This window comes from Aedes albopictus, chromosome 3 (genome assembly GCF_035046485.1).
Source record: "Aedes albopictus strain Foshan chromosome 3, AalbF5, whole genome shotgun sequence".
NCBI lineage: Eukaryota > Metazoa > Arthropoda > Insecta > Diptera > Culicidae > Aedes > Aedes albopictus.
Window position 1 is genome coordinate 205,456,775 of NC_085138.1, and position 15,301 is coordinate 205,472,075.

A 15,301-nucleotide genomic window follows, 5' to 3' on the forward strand; every position below is an offset into this window, starting at 1 on the left:
TAAGCTCCATTTTGTATGAAATATTTTGGTTCAACGGTAGAAGTTCATAACTTGTGTTAGAAATTAAGACACATAAACCTTCTCAAGCCATTAGGAAAAATAGCATGATGAATTAGTAAATAGATCCACTATTTACCAATGGATTACCCGCAAGGAGTGCGTTCAATGTTGGTCAGCAGGAGTAAAATAATTTTATTTTGTATGGCGAAAAGCACCTAAACTCGAATTTCTCGAAATGAAAAGCTTTTACCGAAAAAATATTTGGTAGGCATCAAACCGGTCATCATTGTGCACAACCACTACCAAATATTTTTTCGAATGATGTGTTCCACTTCGAGAAATATGCCTTTAGATGCTATTCGCCATACAATATTTTTGCGGTTTACTTTTAGCGATTTTTCGCGCATAGAAGCTAGCGCCACATTGGTCGATGCGGAGAGTAGGAAAACAGCCAAAGCATTTAATTCATTCATCATATTTAACCGATCAAGTCTTTAAAGATCAAGTCTTTATAATATTTACAATGCAAAAACATGACACTTTATTTCTAGAAATTTGCTTTCAAAACATTCCATAAAATTCAATTTAACTGGCCACCATGAACGCCGTGAACCACGCGCTGAACGTTGGTGAATGAATTAACTACATCGGCTGTTTTCCTACTCTCCGCATCGACCAATATGGCGCTAGCTTCTATGCGCGAAAAATCGCTAAAAGTAAATCGCAAAAATATTGTATGGCGAATACCATCTAAAGGCAAATTTCTCGAAGTGGAACACATTATTCGAAAAAATATTTGGTAGTGGTTGTGCACAATGGTGACTACTATTAAGCCTACCAAATATTTTTTCGGTAAAAGCTTTGTATTTCAAGTAATTCAAGTTTAGATGCATTTCGCCATACAAAAATAAATTGATTTACTCCTGCTGATCAACTGTGGCTGCGCGCAAAGCGGGTAGTCCATTGCTATCTCTTCCTCACTGATAGATTGGTCTTCGCCCAATCTGCTGATTCTTTTACCCTGCTGGATTGATCGAATGAAACAACTTGAGGGGAAAGTTTGACGGACTTGGATGATCTTGATGGTTTGGTCCAGGCTTGATAATCCTCCTCGAAATCAAAAGAGTTTTGCCACATGCTCTAGAGCGGTGTTTTGCTTTTGCCTCGTCGCGAGGGAGCGAACGAACCCCAAACAGAGAGGCAATAAAAACTGAGCAAGGAAGAGAGGAACGAAAAAAGAGTCGATGATTATTTCGGGTTTTTGAGTGCGATTTTCGCCTCGAGAGTCTTTCTTTGTATGGGAGTGGAACTCGCGAGAGCTTTTTGAGTGTGAGTGGACGTGAGAAACACAACAAGAAATTATGAGTGTTGGACGAACTCCTCGCTGCGCGGCAAGCTCGCGCTCGGTGCTGTTGAGGATTTGCGTTGTGATTTCTGAGTTTTATTTTCACTCCTCAGAAAATCGCCAAAATCGCTTCCTCATTTTCTCGCGAGGGAGTTTCTGTCAAGCCTGGTTTGGTCAAACTGGATGATAGTGGTGGTTGGATCAATCTTTCGGAGGGGAAATATTGAGGATATGAACATCAACCTCAATCCTCGCTTTTGCAGGTTGATCAGTATTTATATCAAGATTCAACATTATCATCCATCTTCTCCGCAATAAAAATGCAAGCAATACATTTAGTAATATTTCCATCAAATTGTGTTTCTTGATGAAGTTGAAGGAAAGATTGAACCTCTTGGTTGAATCAACTTATTGATAAGTGTAAATGGCACTAATAACCACAAAACATTGGAGAATATCATGCCGTTTTAAAATTTGCAACTTATTACGTATATTGGGGTGTTTCAGAACTAAATCTGTCCAATATTCAATTTTTCAAGGTTTTCTGATTACAATTGTGATAGGTAATTACCCAAGTAATCATATTGCTGAAGCTGTACGTATTGCATATATAAAGCGCATATATTGGTATGCACTGTCCTACATTAACCATTAAAGTTGAATTAAAGTGGCAAGTGGCGCCACTATGGACTACCCGCTTGACGCGCAGCCACAGTTGATCAGCAGGAGTAAATCCATTTAATTTTGTCTGGCGAAAAGCATCTAAACTTGAATTACTTGAAATAGAAAGCTCTTCCTAAAAAAATATTTGGTAGGCATAATAGAGGTAGCCATTGTGCACAACCACTACTAAATATTTTTTCGACTAATGTATTCCCCTTCGAGAAATGTGCCTTTAGATGCTATTCGCCATACAATATTTTTGCGATTTACTTTTAGCGATTTTTCGCGCATAGAAGCTAGCGCCACATTGGTCGATGCGGAGAGTAGGAAAACAGCCGATGTAGTTAATTCATTGCTGACTTACGATTATTCTGGTATAATCGTAATTCAACAATGGACTACCCGCTTTGCGCGCAGCCACAGTTGATCAGCAGGAGTAAATCAATTTAATTTTGTATGGCGAAATGCATCTAAACTTGAATTACTTGAAATACAAAGCTTTTCTCGAAAAAATATTTGGTAGGCTTAATAGTGGTCACCATTGTGCACAACCGCTACCAAATATTTTTTCGAATAATGTGGTCCATTTTGAAGAATTTACCTTTAGATGGTATTCGCCATACAATATTTTTGCGATTTACTTTTAGCGATTTTTCGCGCATAGAAGCTAGCGCCACATTGGTCGATGCGGAGAGTAGGAAAACAGTCGATGTAGTTAATTCATAGTGGCGCCACTTTCCACTTTAATTCAACTTCAATGGTTTATATAGCGTAATGCATGTAAATATATGTGCGTTATTTATGCATTACGTACAGCTTAAAAAGCGTGGTTACTTGGGTATATATGTTTTCTTAATTTTGTTGGGATACGTTGTTTGGAGAACTTGTAGAAAACAAGTCTATCTTTCAATGAATTAAATGCTTTGACTGTTTTCCTACTCTCCGCATCGACCAATGTGGCGCTAGCTTCTATGCGCGAAAGATCGCTAAAAGTAAATCGCAAAAATATTGTATGGCGAATAGCATCTAATGGCGTATTTTTCGAAGTGTATTCAAAAAAATATTTGGTAGCGGTTGTGCACAATGATGACCAGTTTGGTGCCTACCAAATATTTTTTCGGTAAAAGCTTTTCATTTCGAGAAATTCGAGTTTAGATGCTCTTCGCCATACAAAATTAAATGATTTTACTCCTGTTGAGCAACATTGAACGCACTCCCTGCCGGTAATCCATTTCTGCCGAAAGAATTAACTTTTGAAAATAGTCGTAGAACACAAAATTGATTTGATGCACCTTTTAATTTGCAGGGTTTTGGCGTTCCTTCGCTCTTCTATCTTCCTCCAGGTGTAATCTGTGATCCACTGCTTTCTCCGGGAGCGTAGCTCGCCCAAATTATTTGATATTCCGTGTCGCCATCACGGGAAACTCATGTCACTTTGTGCACTGGTTAATGAGGGAAGAGCGATCCCCCAATCACCACACCATGTCATTGTTGCCACAAAACTCTGCAAAAAGCCCTCCGTTCTCGCTCATTTCTCCGCAAACATGGTGTCCCATGAGGTGCTCATAGTCCGAGTTGCCGGAGCCAACCTTCGCGTTGAAGTCGCCCATGGGGATCTTGATAACACCTTTCGAAATCTTCTCCACGACAGCATTCAGATAAGCTGGAAAAGTACTCTTTGTCTTGCATTTCGGCAGCATCGGTTGGCGCGTAACATAGAATCATGGTAAGATTTCGAACCCGTGTTCTGAATCTGACTACTATTAATCTCTCATTAAGGACAGACTTGTTAGAATCCCAAAATGGCCGCCACAATGGCCGACTTTGGCACCTACTCACGATTTTGAAAGCACAAATCTCTTCGTAAACAAAACCAGCGCACCTGAGCTTCTTATTTTAAGCTTATTACGAGTGAGCAAGAACAGAATAATAAAATGCATTGTTGTTTGAAGCTTGCTTCTTGAGATTTGTGCGTTTGAAGTTTTGATGCACTGTTGAACCGGGATTACAAGACGTTTGTCCTTAATAGGTTCCCACTTCTTGACCGCAGCGTGGGCATTAGCGCTGAGCAGGAAACCAACTCCACGGTGGCGAGAAGCGTGTTCACTAGCGTGGTTCAAAAAATCGTTTTTGCTCCACACTGCTTATTCGATTCCTAACCAGATTATATGCCTTCTCCCAAAATTTGAGCTCATTTGGTTGAAAATTGAGACTGCACAAGCCCTTCAAAGTTTGTATGGGAATTACTATGGGAACAGTGCCCAGGCTACACTACCAGGTAATACCAGCTAAGCACACAACTCTCAGCTGACGATCTTTGTCATCGCTTGGCCCGTGGAAGCATGAGGTAGAAACTTGTGAGGACCATAACTATGTTGGACGCTCTCCTTTTTGACTCACCGTTTTGCAGCCTGGTATTTGTAACATCGCGCCCTTATATCGTGCATTAATGTAGACATTACTTACTGTGCCTTCGCATTCTATCAATATTTTTATTTGATTGTGGTTATAAACATGTTTCAAATTTTCATACCTCACTAAAGCTAACTTCATAAATGTGTATACTAGGCCTGTCCACATTTTCAAAAATGTTCTTTGATTCTCAAGTCCCATATTTTGATTGGCATCCTAAAAGAAGTAACTGGTCAAAATCTCAGCCAAATCCATTGAAATTAAGAGGTGCATCAAATCAATTTTGTGTTTTTCGACTATTTTTGAACTTCCAAAAATCATAACTACACTAAAACTTGTCAAAACTTAATTCTTTCGGCAGAAATTGAAAGCTATACTTGTTTGCTACAACTTCTCCGAACAACGTGTGCCAATAAAATGGACTACCCGCTTGACGCACACCCACAGTTGATCAGCAGGAGTAAATCAATTTTATTTTGTATGGTGAAAAGCATCTAAACTTGAATTACTTGAAATAGAAAGCTTTTACTGAAAAAATATTTGGTAGGCTTAATAGTAGTCACCATTGTGCACAACCACTACCAAATATTTTTTCGAATAATGTATTCCACTTCGATAAATTTGCCTTTAGATGCTATTCGCCATACAATATTTTTGCGATTTATTATGCCTCTCAAGAAAAATCAGAATATGGCGATTATCTGCCTCTGGCTTCTGATATCAGCGCGACAGTCACTAATCATAACAGCGTCACCAGATTTAAAAGTATATAATTCCACTATATGGGGTTTGACAGCAAGAACACTCATTCCACTGAGCTACTCTTGCCGTTCGTCACAAATACATTCAAAAACATCTGTCACTTCGCGAAACCCACGTGCGTTTGTTTTTGGCGGGAACACTTTTTCTTTTGTTTTGCCTTGCGACTGTCATGCGGCGCTATGCCTTGCGAGCGTACGACCGCCGCAGGACTCAAATAAAAGATAAGCGCGACAATACTTTTAGCGATTTTTCGCGCATAGAAGCTAGCGCCACATTGGTCGATGCGGAGAGTAGGAAAACAGCCAAAGCATTTAATCCATTGAAGGAAACATTTGTAATCGAAAAAACCTTAAAAAGATGATTTTTTGATAGATTTCGTTCTGGAACACCCGTAATACGTAATAAGTTCGATATTTTTAAACGGCATCATATTCTCTCATGTTTTTTGATTATTTGCTTCTTTGACACCAATGCTGTAGCCAAATGTGGCCTAAAAACTAGCTTTTTGGAGGCAATCACGCTGTGGCGCGAAGTTGTACTGAGCGTAGTAGCTTTGCTTCCTTGTAGTTTGCCTTGGCTTCCCCCTACCACGGGTGATAACAAACAAGCGTGATGACAGGTGTTGGCTATCATATCAGTGCTGACGCGATGCCACTTTTTGTGCGCCAAGGCGTGATTGCACCCAAAAAGCTAGTTTTTCGGTCACCTTTGGCTTTCACGAATTTTAGTTATTTTTGCTCAACTCCTACAATGCTGGTGTCAAAGAAGCAAATAACCAAAAAAAAACATTGGACAATATGATGCAGTTTTGAAAAATCCAACTTATTACGTATATTAGGGTGTTCCAGAACGAAATCTATCAAAAAAATCAACTTTTTAAGGTTTTTCTGATTACAAATGTGATAATTACACATGCTTCCTTCAATTTTATTGGCAAACGTTGTTCGGAGAAGTTGTAGCAAATAAGTATAGCTTTCAATTTCTGCCGAAAGAATGAAGTTTTGACAAGTTTTAGTGTACCGTGGAGGTCCCATATTCTGCGCACCTAAGACTTCTTCAATTTCAATCAGCTGTAACAAATTCCAAATCAAACCGATTTGGCTGAATTTTTGACCGCACATAGTTATTAGCTTTGTAAATAAGGGATAATTCTTATACAAAACACTCAATTTATATGTAAAATCAATAAAATTCTAAAGTGTGTCTGCTCCTAATTCTGCGCACCTTTTTTTGGAATGTTCCTTATTCTGCGCACTAATGTTCCTAATTCTGCGCACATGGGAAAAACTTCAAAAAGATAACATATTGTAATGAGAACATGATTCGTAGATGAAATTCAATTGAATTCTTCATTTTCAACTTTTATACTACATTACGACCATATTGGAACTTTGCATGTCCCCAACATTGATACTACCTACTTTGATTACTAAGCAAAGGGAATTTCAATCATAATACACAAAAGGGTTTTATAGCATTAGCATTATCGAATACTACTACGTAGAGCTTTTTAGTTATACGCATATGCACATATTAGTAAATTCTACTTTCATTTCTAAAGGCAATATAAACTTTTTCGCCATTACAAGGTGACACAATCTTTGTTTGTAAACTGAGACTTCTTTCTTGTCTAACTCCAGGGTTTCCACTGTTTAAAAAAATCATGTAAACTCACATCATATATCGCATTTGACGAATGCTTGCATGAATACATAAAATTTCCCCCGAGGTTGATAGCAAATGTTTAAAACAAGTGATTAGTCCGGTCGAACTATCAGATCAAAAATGTAAGAATCGTAAATTAGCCTTCGAAGTTTATAAACTAACTTGTTGAGACGTAATTACATTCACCGAATTGCTAGAAACATAGAATATCCTAGTTATAACTATGGTGGCATTTATATGATGTTTGTTTATAAATTATATGTTCAAATTGTAGTGTTGAAATGTCTGCGCAGAATTAGGACCACTATTTAATACCGGTTCCTAATTCTGCGCACCTAAGAAGAACAAGAAGATTAAGAAAAAAAGAAGAAAACTCAATTGTTTTTTGCCGATTCTGATTCCTCGAAGACAGCAGTGCAGGATGCGCATGGAGAAGCAGACATTCTCTTTATTATTTATGTCGCAAAATGCTTCAGCTCATGAGGCAACTTTTTAGCAGCTTCTCTAACGGACACAGATTTCAGGCAATTTTCAGTACTTGCAACATCATTTTATTTTTTTACAAAATCATGGTCGTTGATTTGAAAAAATTTTCTTCCCAAACTTTTTCATTACTATTGAAACAATATTCAAATAGTTATTTATGCAACAAGTTGCAAAATGATGATTTTTTCAGCACGAGTTGTACGTTTATCCAACGAGGCTTGCCGATAAATACGAGTGCTGAAAAAATCGAGTTTTGTAACGCGTTGCATACATTTTTTTTTTGTAATTGCAAAAATACCCGTACAGTATAATCTCTCTAGCCACATAAACGTGTATCAGCAGCAACCACGTGCGAGCCTCCATGCGCGACAGGACGTAGTGCATAGTATTTTCTTCGATCAGGTAGGCTATGGTAGGCCAACTGTCGCAAGTTTTCAAGCTCCCGTCGTCGTCATGCAGCATCATAAGCAACAGCAAAAGTGGGTTCAGTTTCTGCTTCTACGCCTGATTGGCAGTTCAAATCAGAATCTGAATCGTCCTGATTCGGATTCGAACTGCTCAGTGCATGTAGAAGCAGCAACTGTATTTACGGAAGTAGCGGTGCTGGCAAAAGTGGCTGGCAAAGCTGGCAAAAGTGCCGAAAAGTATTACTTTTCAGCACTCTTAAGAGTGCCGAAAAGTAGTACTTTTCGGCACCTTTGCTTCAGTGAAGAAAAGTAGGCCGTTTTAACATTGTTTCCGCGAGTCAAAAGTAGGGAAATTCGCAACGCAATTACAAAAAAATATATTTGAAGCTAATATTGAACTAGCGTCCGTGATTTTGTAGTATATTCGAGAAAGTGCGCCGAATTAGGGGCTGCGCAAAATTAGGGCCGGTCACGGTAGTTATGATTTTTTAAGTTCAAAAATAGTCGAAAAACCGAGCGAAAAACACAAAATTGATTTGATGCACCTCTTAATTTCAATGGATTTGGCTGAAATTTTGGCTAGTTACTTCTTTTAGGATGCCAATCAAAATATGGGGGTGGACTTGAGAATCAGAGAACATTTTTGAAAAGGTGGACAGGCCTAGTGTATACCAGTGATGGAAAACAGTGAGGAATGCAGCTGAGCAGACACAAACGCAAAGCTATCTTACTCGTGAACAACAGAAGCCTGAATATATTCGCACTTCCTTCACTCGCGAGCTAACGAAGCTGGTCGCACTCGTGATTGATTCGCGAAGCAGCTCTGAACATTTTTCAATTTTGTTAAAAAACGAATTTACAGTGCCGACAGCTCTACTTTTCAGGAACAATGAAGCATAAAACACTACTATCTGATGGATAATTACTTGTTTTGCTATTAAAATAGCACTAAAATACAATTCCCGCATCTCCACTTGTTCTTCGCGAATAAAAGTTCATGAGTGTTTTTGTTTTTGTTTTGCTTCATACTCATGAAGCAAGCGGGTGCGAATAAACTCACACAAGGCTTACTCTCGGCACCGTGAGTAAACCGTTTGTTGGTTTTACACTCGCGAGTTGATTCACGATGAGAGTGTTTCCATCTCTGGTGTAGAGAATTATCCATATTAGGTTTATGTGTCACCTGATATAGATTTTTGCAATTAGAAACTAAACATAAACATTATTTGTATGACACATATTCGACGATGAACTTCGCGCTTATCGATATTATGTGTCGAGTATATACATTTAAAAAATGATCAAATATGAATGTAATGAACCGACTTACATAGTTTTCAATAGTGTTTCTAATTGTTTTTTGCTTTTGTTTTTACTGCTTTTTCTATGTTTGATAATTAAAGACTATTTTCCTTTGATTTTTAATGATGAAATAGAGTAAATAAAATATAGACACAGCATTCATGGTATTTATTGGTTTCATTTGCTTTCAACAATATTTCCAATAATCCGTTCCATGCTTACGAGGATATTCCATTCGTTTCGTTCTGAAACAGACTCTCTCCACAAGCCTATTGCCCAAAACGACGCGTATCCACCCCGATTGCCTACACCACTTGTATAACCGTCAGCACATCCTTCACCGGATCATCCAACGATAGCACGATTCCGTCCGTAATTTCCACCGCATCCGTTTCCTCCTTTGTACCAAGCTCCGTACTTTAGTCGTACTGACAAGGTTCGGACATGTTTGTCATTTTTCGGTGCAAGGTAGGTTTCGTTGCAAATTCCGCAGCACCTTCATCATCTCAATAATCGGATTCCGTATCCGGTTGAAGTTTTCACTGCTGCTAATCAGTAAATTGGAGATCCAGCACCGGACGCCAAAACAGACAGATCCGCCGGATCCATGACATCGAAAACCCCCCTAACGAGAAGGGAAATCGATTCCTGTCGATCCTTTTTGGGCACTGTAAAATAAAATCTTGAAATAAATATCGCAATATTGCTTATTCAAAACAAATTTTCAATTTACCGTTCGCTTTACCAGCAGAATCACTTCAACTAAACACCATTCTTTTTCCCTGCCTGCAAAATGGTAGTTCGGGTAGGTTCGGGTGACGGTTACTCCGAGCTGCTGCTGCTGTTGATGCCGCCGTCATCGTTGTTGTTCATTATAGTTCATCCCGTATATATGATTTATGTGTGAAGCTCTATAGATTTTTACTATGTGGTCTTCACACATAAATCATAAAAGCAATCAGTATACGCAGTATGACGTTGTATTATAATATTAATTAGTGCTGTACTTTTAAAATATTATGTGTTTAGGCACATATAAAAAATTATTGGAATTTTGTCAGTGTACTAATGTTTGCTGTAGCTTCTCAGTAAAAAAAAACTAGGGTATCGGTTCCCTTACTAAGCATATATAGTACTCAAATAGAAGAATTCACACGTATGTTAACAAAAAAGAACGGAATTAATTGGTGCTGTAATCGCTTTATTTTCATATTGAATGAATTTGGAAACTTAGGAAAGCTAATGGCTTCGTGACCCTATATTTCGTTAAATATTTGAGATTATTATAGCGCATTTAGTTCACCACTGGACTATCGCACTAGTTTTCAAGAGTGCGAAAACGTTAATAAAAGTGCGCGATTGCATCAAACGGATTTAATGTCTTCGGAGCACTTTTTCAGCATACATCGAAGAAATAGGGCGCCGAAGACATCAATTTGATTTGATGCAATCGCGCACTTTTATTTACGTTTTTGCACTTATGAAGAATGAGTGCGCAGTCCAGTGGTGAACTAAATGCGGTATATTAAAAATTCTTTCAACCATCGTCATACTATCGTCATTCATTTTGTTATTTTTGCTGTAATGGGGTAATAGGGTATATATAGGTACATATAGGTATTACCATCTAATACTCAATGGTAGAAGGCTTATCAAAAGTTTGGTAGTTCAATAAGATCAATATTTATGAGTTTGTAGTTTACTCTAAGTGGTATCATTTTCTTTATTTTATAATACATTATTAAATACAGCATAACACTATTCAATGCTTTCCAACAGGGTATACGATCCCCTATTCCGCCGCCAGTTCCACCAGCGAAACCGTTACGTTCTCCGCAATACGTGCACGATCAGTACAATGCATACAACGAGCACAGTAAATCTTTGTCGAATGTATCAAACTTAGACTACGGCGATATAATGTGCAGTACAGTATCGTCGAGCGAATCCCAAATAGCCTTCCATAGTGCATGCAATAACATTAATACATTATCTAATGAAATTTTGCCTATATGTGATCAACCCCGCCTTTACAATAACCATCATGTGACTGAGAGTGGCTTAGATCTTACAAAGTGTGTGCCGAAAAATAAATCGCCAGTCGACTGGGATCAGTACAGAATTTCGCACGAGACTAGTGAAACTACTCCGGATTTTTATCCATTACACGACAGTATGCTGCGGCAGCGGAGTTACACGGAGTGCTCACCGCAATGGAACGTAAGACCAAGTAGACCAGCTAATCGGAACAGTGACTCATACACTCGCCACTGGTTTGTCCAGGAAGCTGAGCAGCGCAGAATAGAACAGCAACAGCAAGCAGTAAGAGGCAATCATACGTCAGGTTACACTCAGAACAAAAACAGGAAGTCACTTCCAGAATCAGTTATACAAACGATCACACAGCGAGTGCAGAATCTAGGGATAGGTTCCGAGCGACGATGGTAAGGATATGACTTGAAATTTAAATTTTAATATTTGCACAAAAATTCACATTAAAGTAAGGGTCAACGTTGTATGGGGAAAGGTTAAACACAGACAAACAGACGTAACACCTTGATCGATTTTCATGGATATCCATCGCCCAGTCCACACTACCATCACCTGGTGGAAAAGTTGCACGAATCAATATGTTGTGCAATATCGTCAACAGAAGGCGCTAGTGTAAAACGTCAAACGCATAGAGAAACGATGCGCGCGCCTCTGGTTGTGAAAGCCACAACTATGAAAATTTAAAATGATCGTTAAAAGCATGGTCGATGGAAATTTTGCAAGTGTTACGTCTGTTTGTCTGTGGTTTAAATTTGATCGCATCAACCCGGAACAAAGCTTTTTAAATCTATAGGTATTAACATCCAAAACAATGGAGGAAAACAAAGTTTGTTTTCTCAGCGATGGCACCACTACATTTGAAGTAAAATCAGCTTTCTAGTACGGACAAATTGCTGCGTTGCACTTGTTCCGCATCGCAGCGATTTGTACCCTGGAGCAAAAAGAAACAAAATCATCATCCCTATGCGTTTCTTCCGAATTCATTTCAGTAATAGAGAATTTATTGCCATACAAATTTCAAGCTGTTTACTTCATTTTTCCTGACTGTCATTTTCCAACCGTGTTGCGCATGATTTTTCGAGTGGAAAGGTGCCAGGTGACGTCAATGAGTGTCTAAGGGCCGATTTCTTCACCTACCCGGCTTAACGACGTAAGCCTGGTTTATCTTAAACCACACTTAAAGTTAAGCCAAATTATTAAGCCAGGTTTAAATATTTGCATTTCTTCACACCGGTTTAGCAAATAAAGGCGACGGCTTACGCTAAGCCAAGCTTAACGAAATTTCCCATATCATTCCAGTGACTTTCCAATGGAAACGTCATTTTAAGCCGCCGATATTTTGAAATGCCCGTTATATGCAGCAGGAAAAGCGGAAGCGCTCGGTAATTTTTTCGGATACAGAAGGAAATTAACAATAATGATCTACCTAGACTGTTGATGTTTTACCCAACGCTAGTATCGAAGATCTACGATTTAGTACCTACTACATATAATCGTTCCACAACATTTGGTGTTCGAATTTGCCTCTCATTGTACAAAGTTGGAGTGCCACATTGCAGAAAAGGCGTTGATTTTATGTTTTGATACCCATAATCGCCTTCGAATAAAGTTGCATTTCGATAGTGAGTTTTTGAAAATGTGTTTGTCGTGAGATGCTCCAGAGTTCAGACCATTTTTCGAATATGTTTAAAATTATGAACTGTGTACATTCAATGAAAGCCACAGCGTTCAAGTTACACTAGAAACTGAAATCCCTTAATAGAAACAGTTTATTGTACTTTTATTTCATTCGTTGGTGTTTTTAATACCATGCAAAAAATTTAGGATTTTAATATAAAAATGCGTTAATACGATGCACGCTGCCTTGTACTAAAATATGAAACGGAACGTTTTTCGCAGTGCTGAAATAGTTATTTATGCCACAAGTTGCAAAAATGAAGATTTTTTCAGCACGAGTTGTACATTGATTCAACCAGGCTTGCCGAGATGGATAAATACAACTTGTGCTGAAAAAATCGAGTTTTGCAACTTGTTGCATACTAAGTTTTTTGTAATTAAAACCTTAACTGCACATTCTGAGAAAACATGCAAGCGGGCTTCCACGTGTATTAGCCGTCTTAGCCTATTATCCGATCAAGTAGGCGTTTCACTAGGCCTACAGACCAGGACAGACCGAGATGGCTGTCACAAGTTTTCAAGCTTCCGTCCAGTTCAGTCTGGCACTGTTTCTTCTAAGAGAAGTTTTTGGAAGAAATAATACAGGAAGTGACCGAAAGGACGTGCGCGGACATAAAATTTATAGATTTATGGCATATTAACTTTGTTAAATATGATAAATTAAGCCAAACTAGGAGCAAATTGTCCAATAAAACAACAGTGCCGAAAAGTACTACTTTTCGGCACACTTAAGAGTGCCAAAAAGTAGTACTTTTCGGCACACTTGTTAAAGTTTGGTTGGAGGGCCAATTCACTGCCTTTTCACCGATTGAAAAGTAAGCACATTCGAAACGTAATTACAAAAATGTAATTTCGACCTATCTAGATTCAGTGTCATCGAATATCTTCGAAAAAGGCAATAGGACACGATCGGTGAAGCACTAGATTTGTAGTAATGAGCTAAATTGTTGTATGGTAAGAAGTTTAATTCTCCGTTTTTGCAAGGAAATCGTGCAAAAAGCGTGGATATTATGATTCCTTGCCTAATTTGATACTGTTTGAGCAAAACTTTGGAAAGCTGTACTGATTGAGGAACAAGAAATAGCCAAAACAACAACACAGTTTTCTAAAGTTTTGCTCAAACAGCATCAAATTAGGCAAGGAGCCATAATACCCACGCTTTTTGCACGATTTCTTTGCAGAATTCACCTTCTCACCATACACAAATTCAGCTCATTACTACAAATCTAATACTTCACCGATCGTGTCCTATTAATATTAATCATGAAAAAAAAAATGAGATTACTTACCTAAATGTGCGCTTTAAAAATGGAATTTTGAAACGAGTTGCAAAACATTTTTGCAATGGAAAACAAATCACTAGAATATGATCATTTCTATCAGTACCATCATGCTTCGCGGTGGTTCGATGGGAACAGTCATGTGTTCTATCATGCTAGACACTAAATTTTGATCAAGCAAGCTGTACCATAACCGTGACAATTTGGCAAGCTCTAGCCGTGACAACTCGGGTTGTGGATCAAACAATTGCATTATGATTCATAATACAACCGAAATCAGTTGCATTGTGAATCATATTGCAATTGTTTGGTATAGTACGATAAACTAGTCCGTTGTGATACGGCAAGTATAGATCAAATTTCATAGTGCTGAGTTGCAAAAAGATATTTAAAATTCACTTGCGTCGTGTTTTCGGCAGTTTTGTTTTTTTTTTCGTCACGGGAGGTTTTTAGAAATCTATTGAACTCAAAGTTGGCCTCAAATCCTTCCAAAGTAAGCTGAATGATATGGCAATGTTTCAGGCATTTTGGCCGACAAAAACCCCCACGACGCAGAGGACAAACCTGCCAATAATATCCAACGTCACCCTATTAGGTATTCAAAATAAGTCATGTTTAGAAGTACATCACGAATGAAACTTTTTATATTTAGAATTATGAGTCAAAATGTTGAATATTCGATGGGCTAAACGTGTTTTGAACTAAGTTTTTATAAGAAATCAGTGTATAAAAAGGTATTAGAAGATTTTTTTTGAGTGTCATCCTAAGTTTGTAAAAAAAAAAATCTCTTGATTCATAAGAGACGAAAATGTTTATTGTGACCTGAAATTATGGACCGGGTTAAAATAAATAGAAACTTCAATGCAAATGTTCTTTCGACTTCCAAATCAGTATGAAAAATTTCCAAAACTATCAACACGGTGCCTTTTTGAAGGCTTTCAATCTAATGTAAAAACTTGATTGTCCCAAACCCGATGTGAATATTTTATATTGACGACCCGCCTACTATAGGTTATCATTTTCTTTATCATCGTGTCCATCCGTAACCAAACGTTTTACAATTGTATCGTTCCTAAGTGTACGTGTTTCTTAAAAAACATTTTCTGCCGTTTCAAAAATGTATTTATGAAGCAGGTGAAGAAACCCAAACTCTGTAATTTGCGGCTTAAGCCTGGCTTAGCGCTGCTAAGCCACCTCAGAGCACCGCTTAAAATAAGCCACACTTAACGTAAACCGTAGCTTTATAAACC

The 15,301-nt window shown here is 38.1% G+C and overlaps 1 protein-coding gene and 1 long non-coding RNA gene across 2 annotated transcripts in view; one reads left to right on the forward strand and one right to left on the reverse strand.

Annotated features, from left to right (window-relative positions):
- The window catches only part of LOC134291205 (uncharacterized), a 73,526-nt gene that overhangs the window by 47,701 nt on the left and 10,524 nt on the right, over positions 1-15,301 (forward strand). The window contains exon 10 of the mRNA XM_062858678.1: positions 10,822-11,486. Coding sequence (XP_062714662.1) covers positions 10,822-11,486 — 665 coding nt within the window. The remainder of the gene's footprint in view (positions 1-10,821; positions 11,487-15,301) is intronic.
- Positions 9,190-10,815, reverse strand: LOC134291209 (uncharacterized). Its single transcript, XR_009998974.1, has 2 exons — positions 9,776-10,815; positions 9,190-9,710 (listed from the first exon to the last, which is right to left on the reverse strand). It is a non-coding gene; the product is annotated as an uncharacterized LOC134291209 (long non-coding RNA).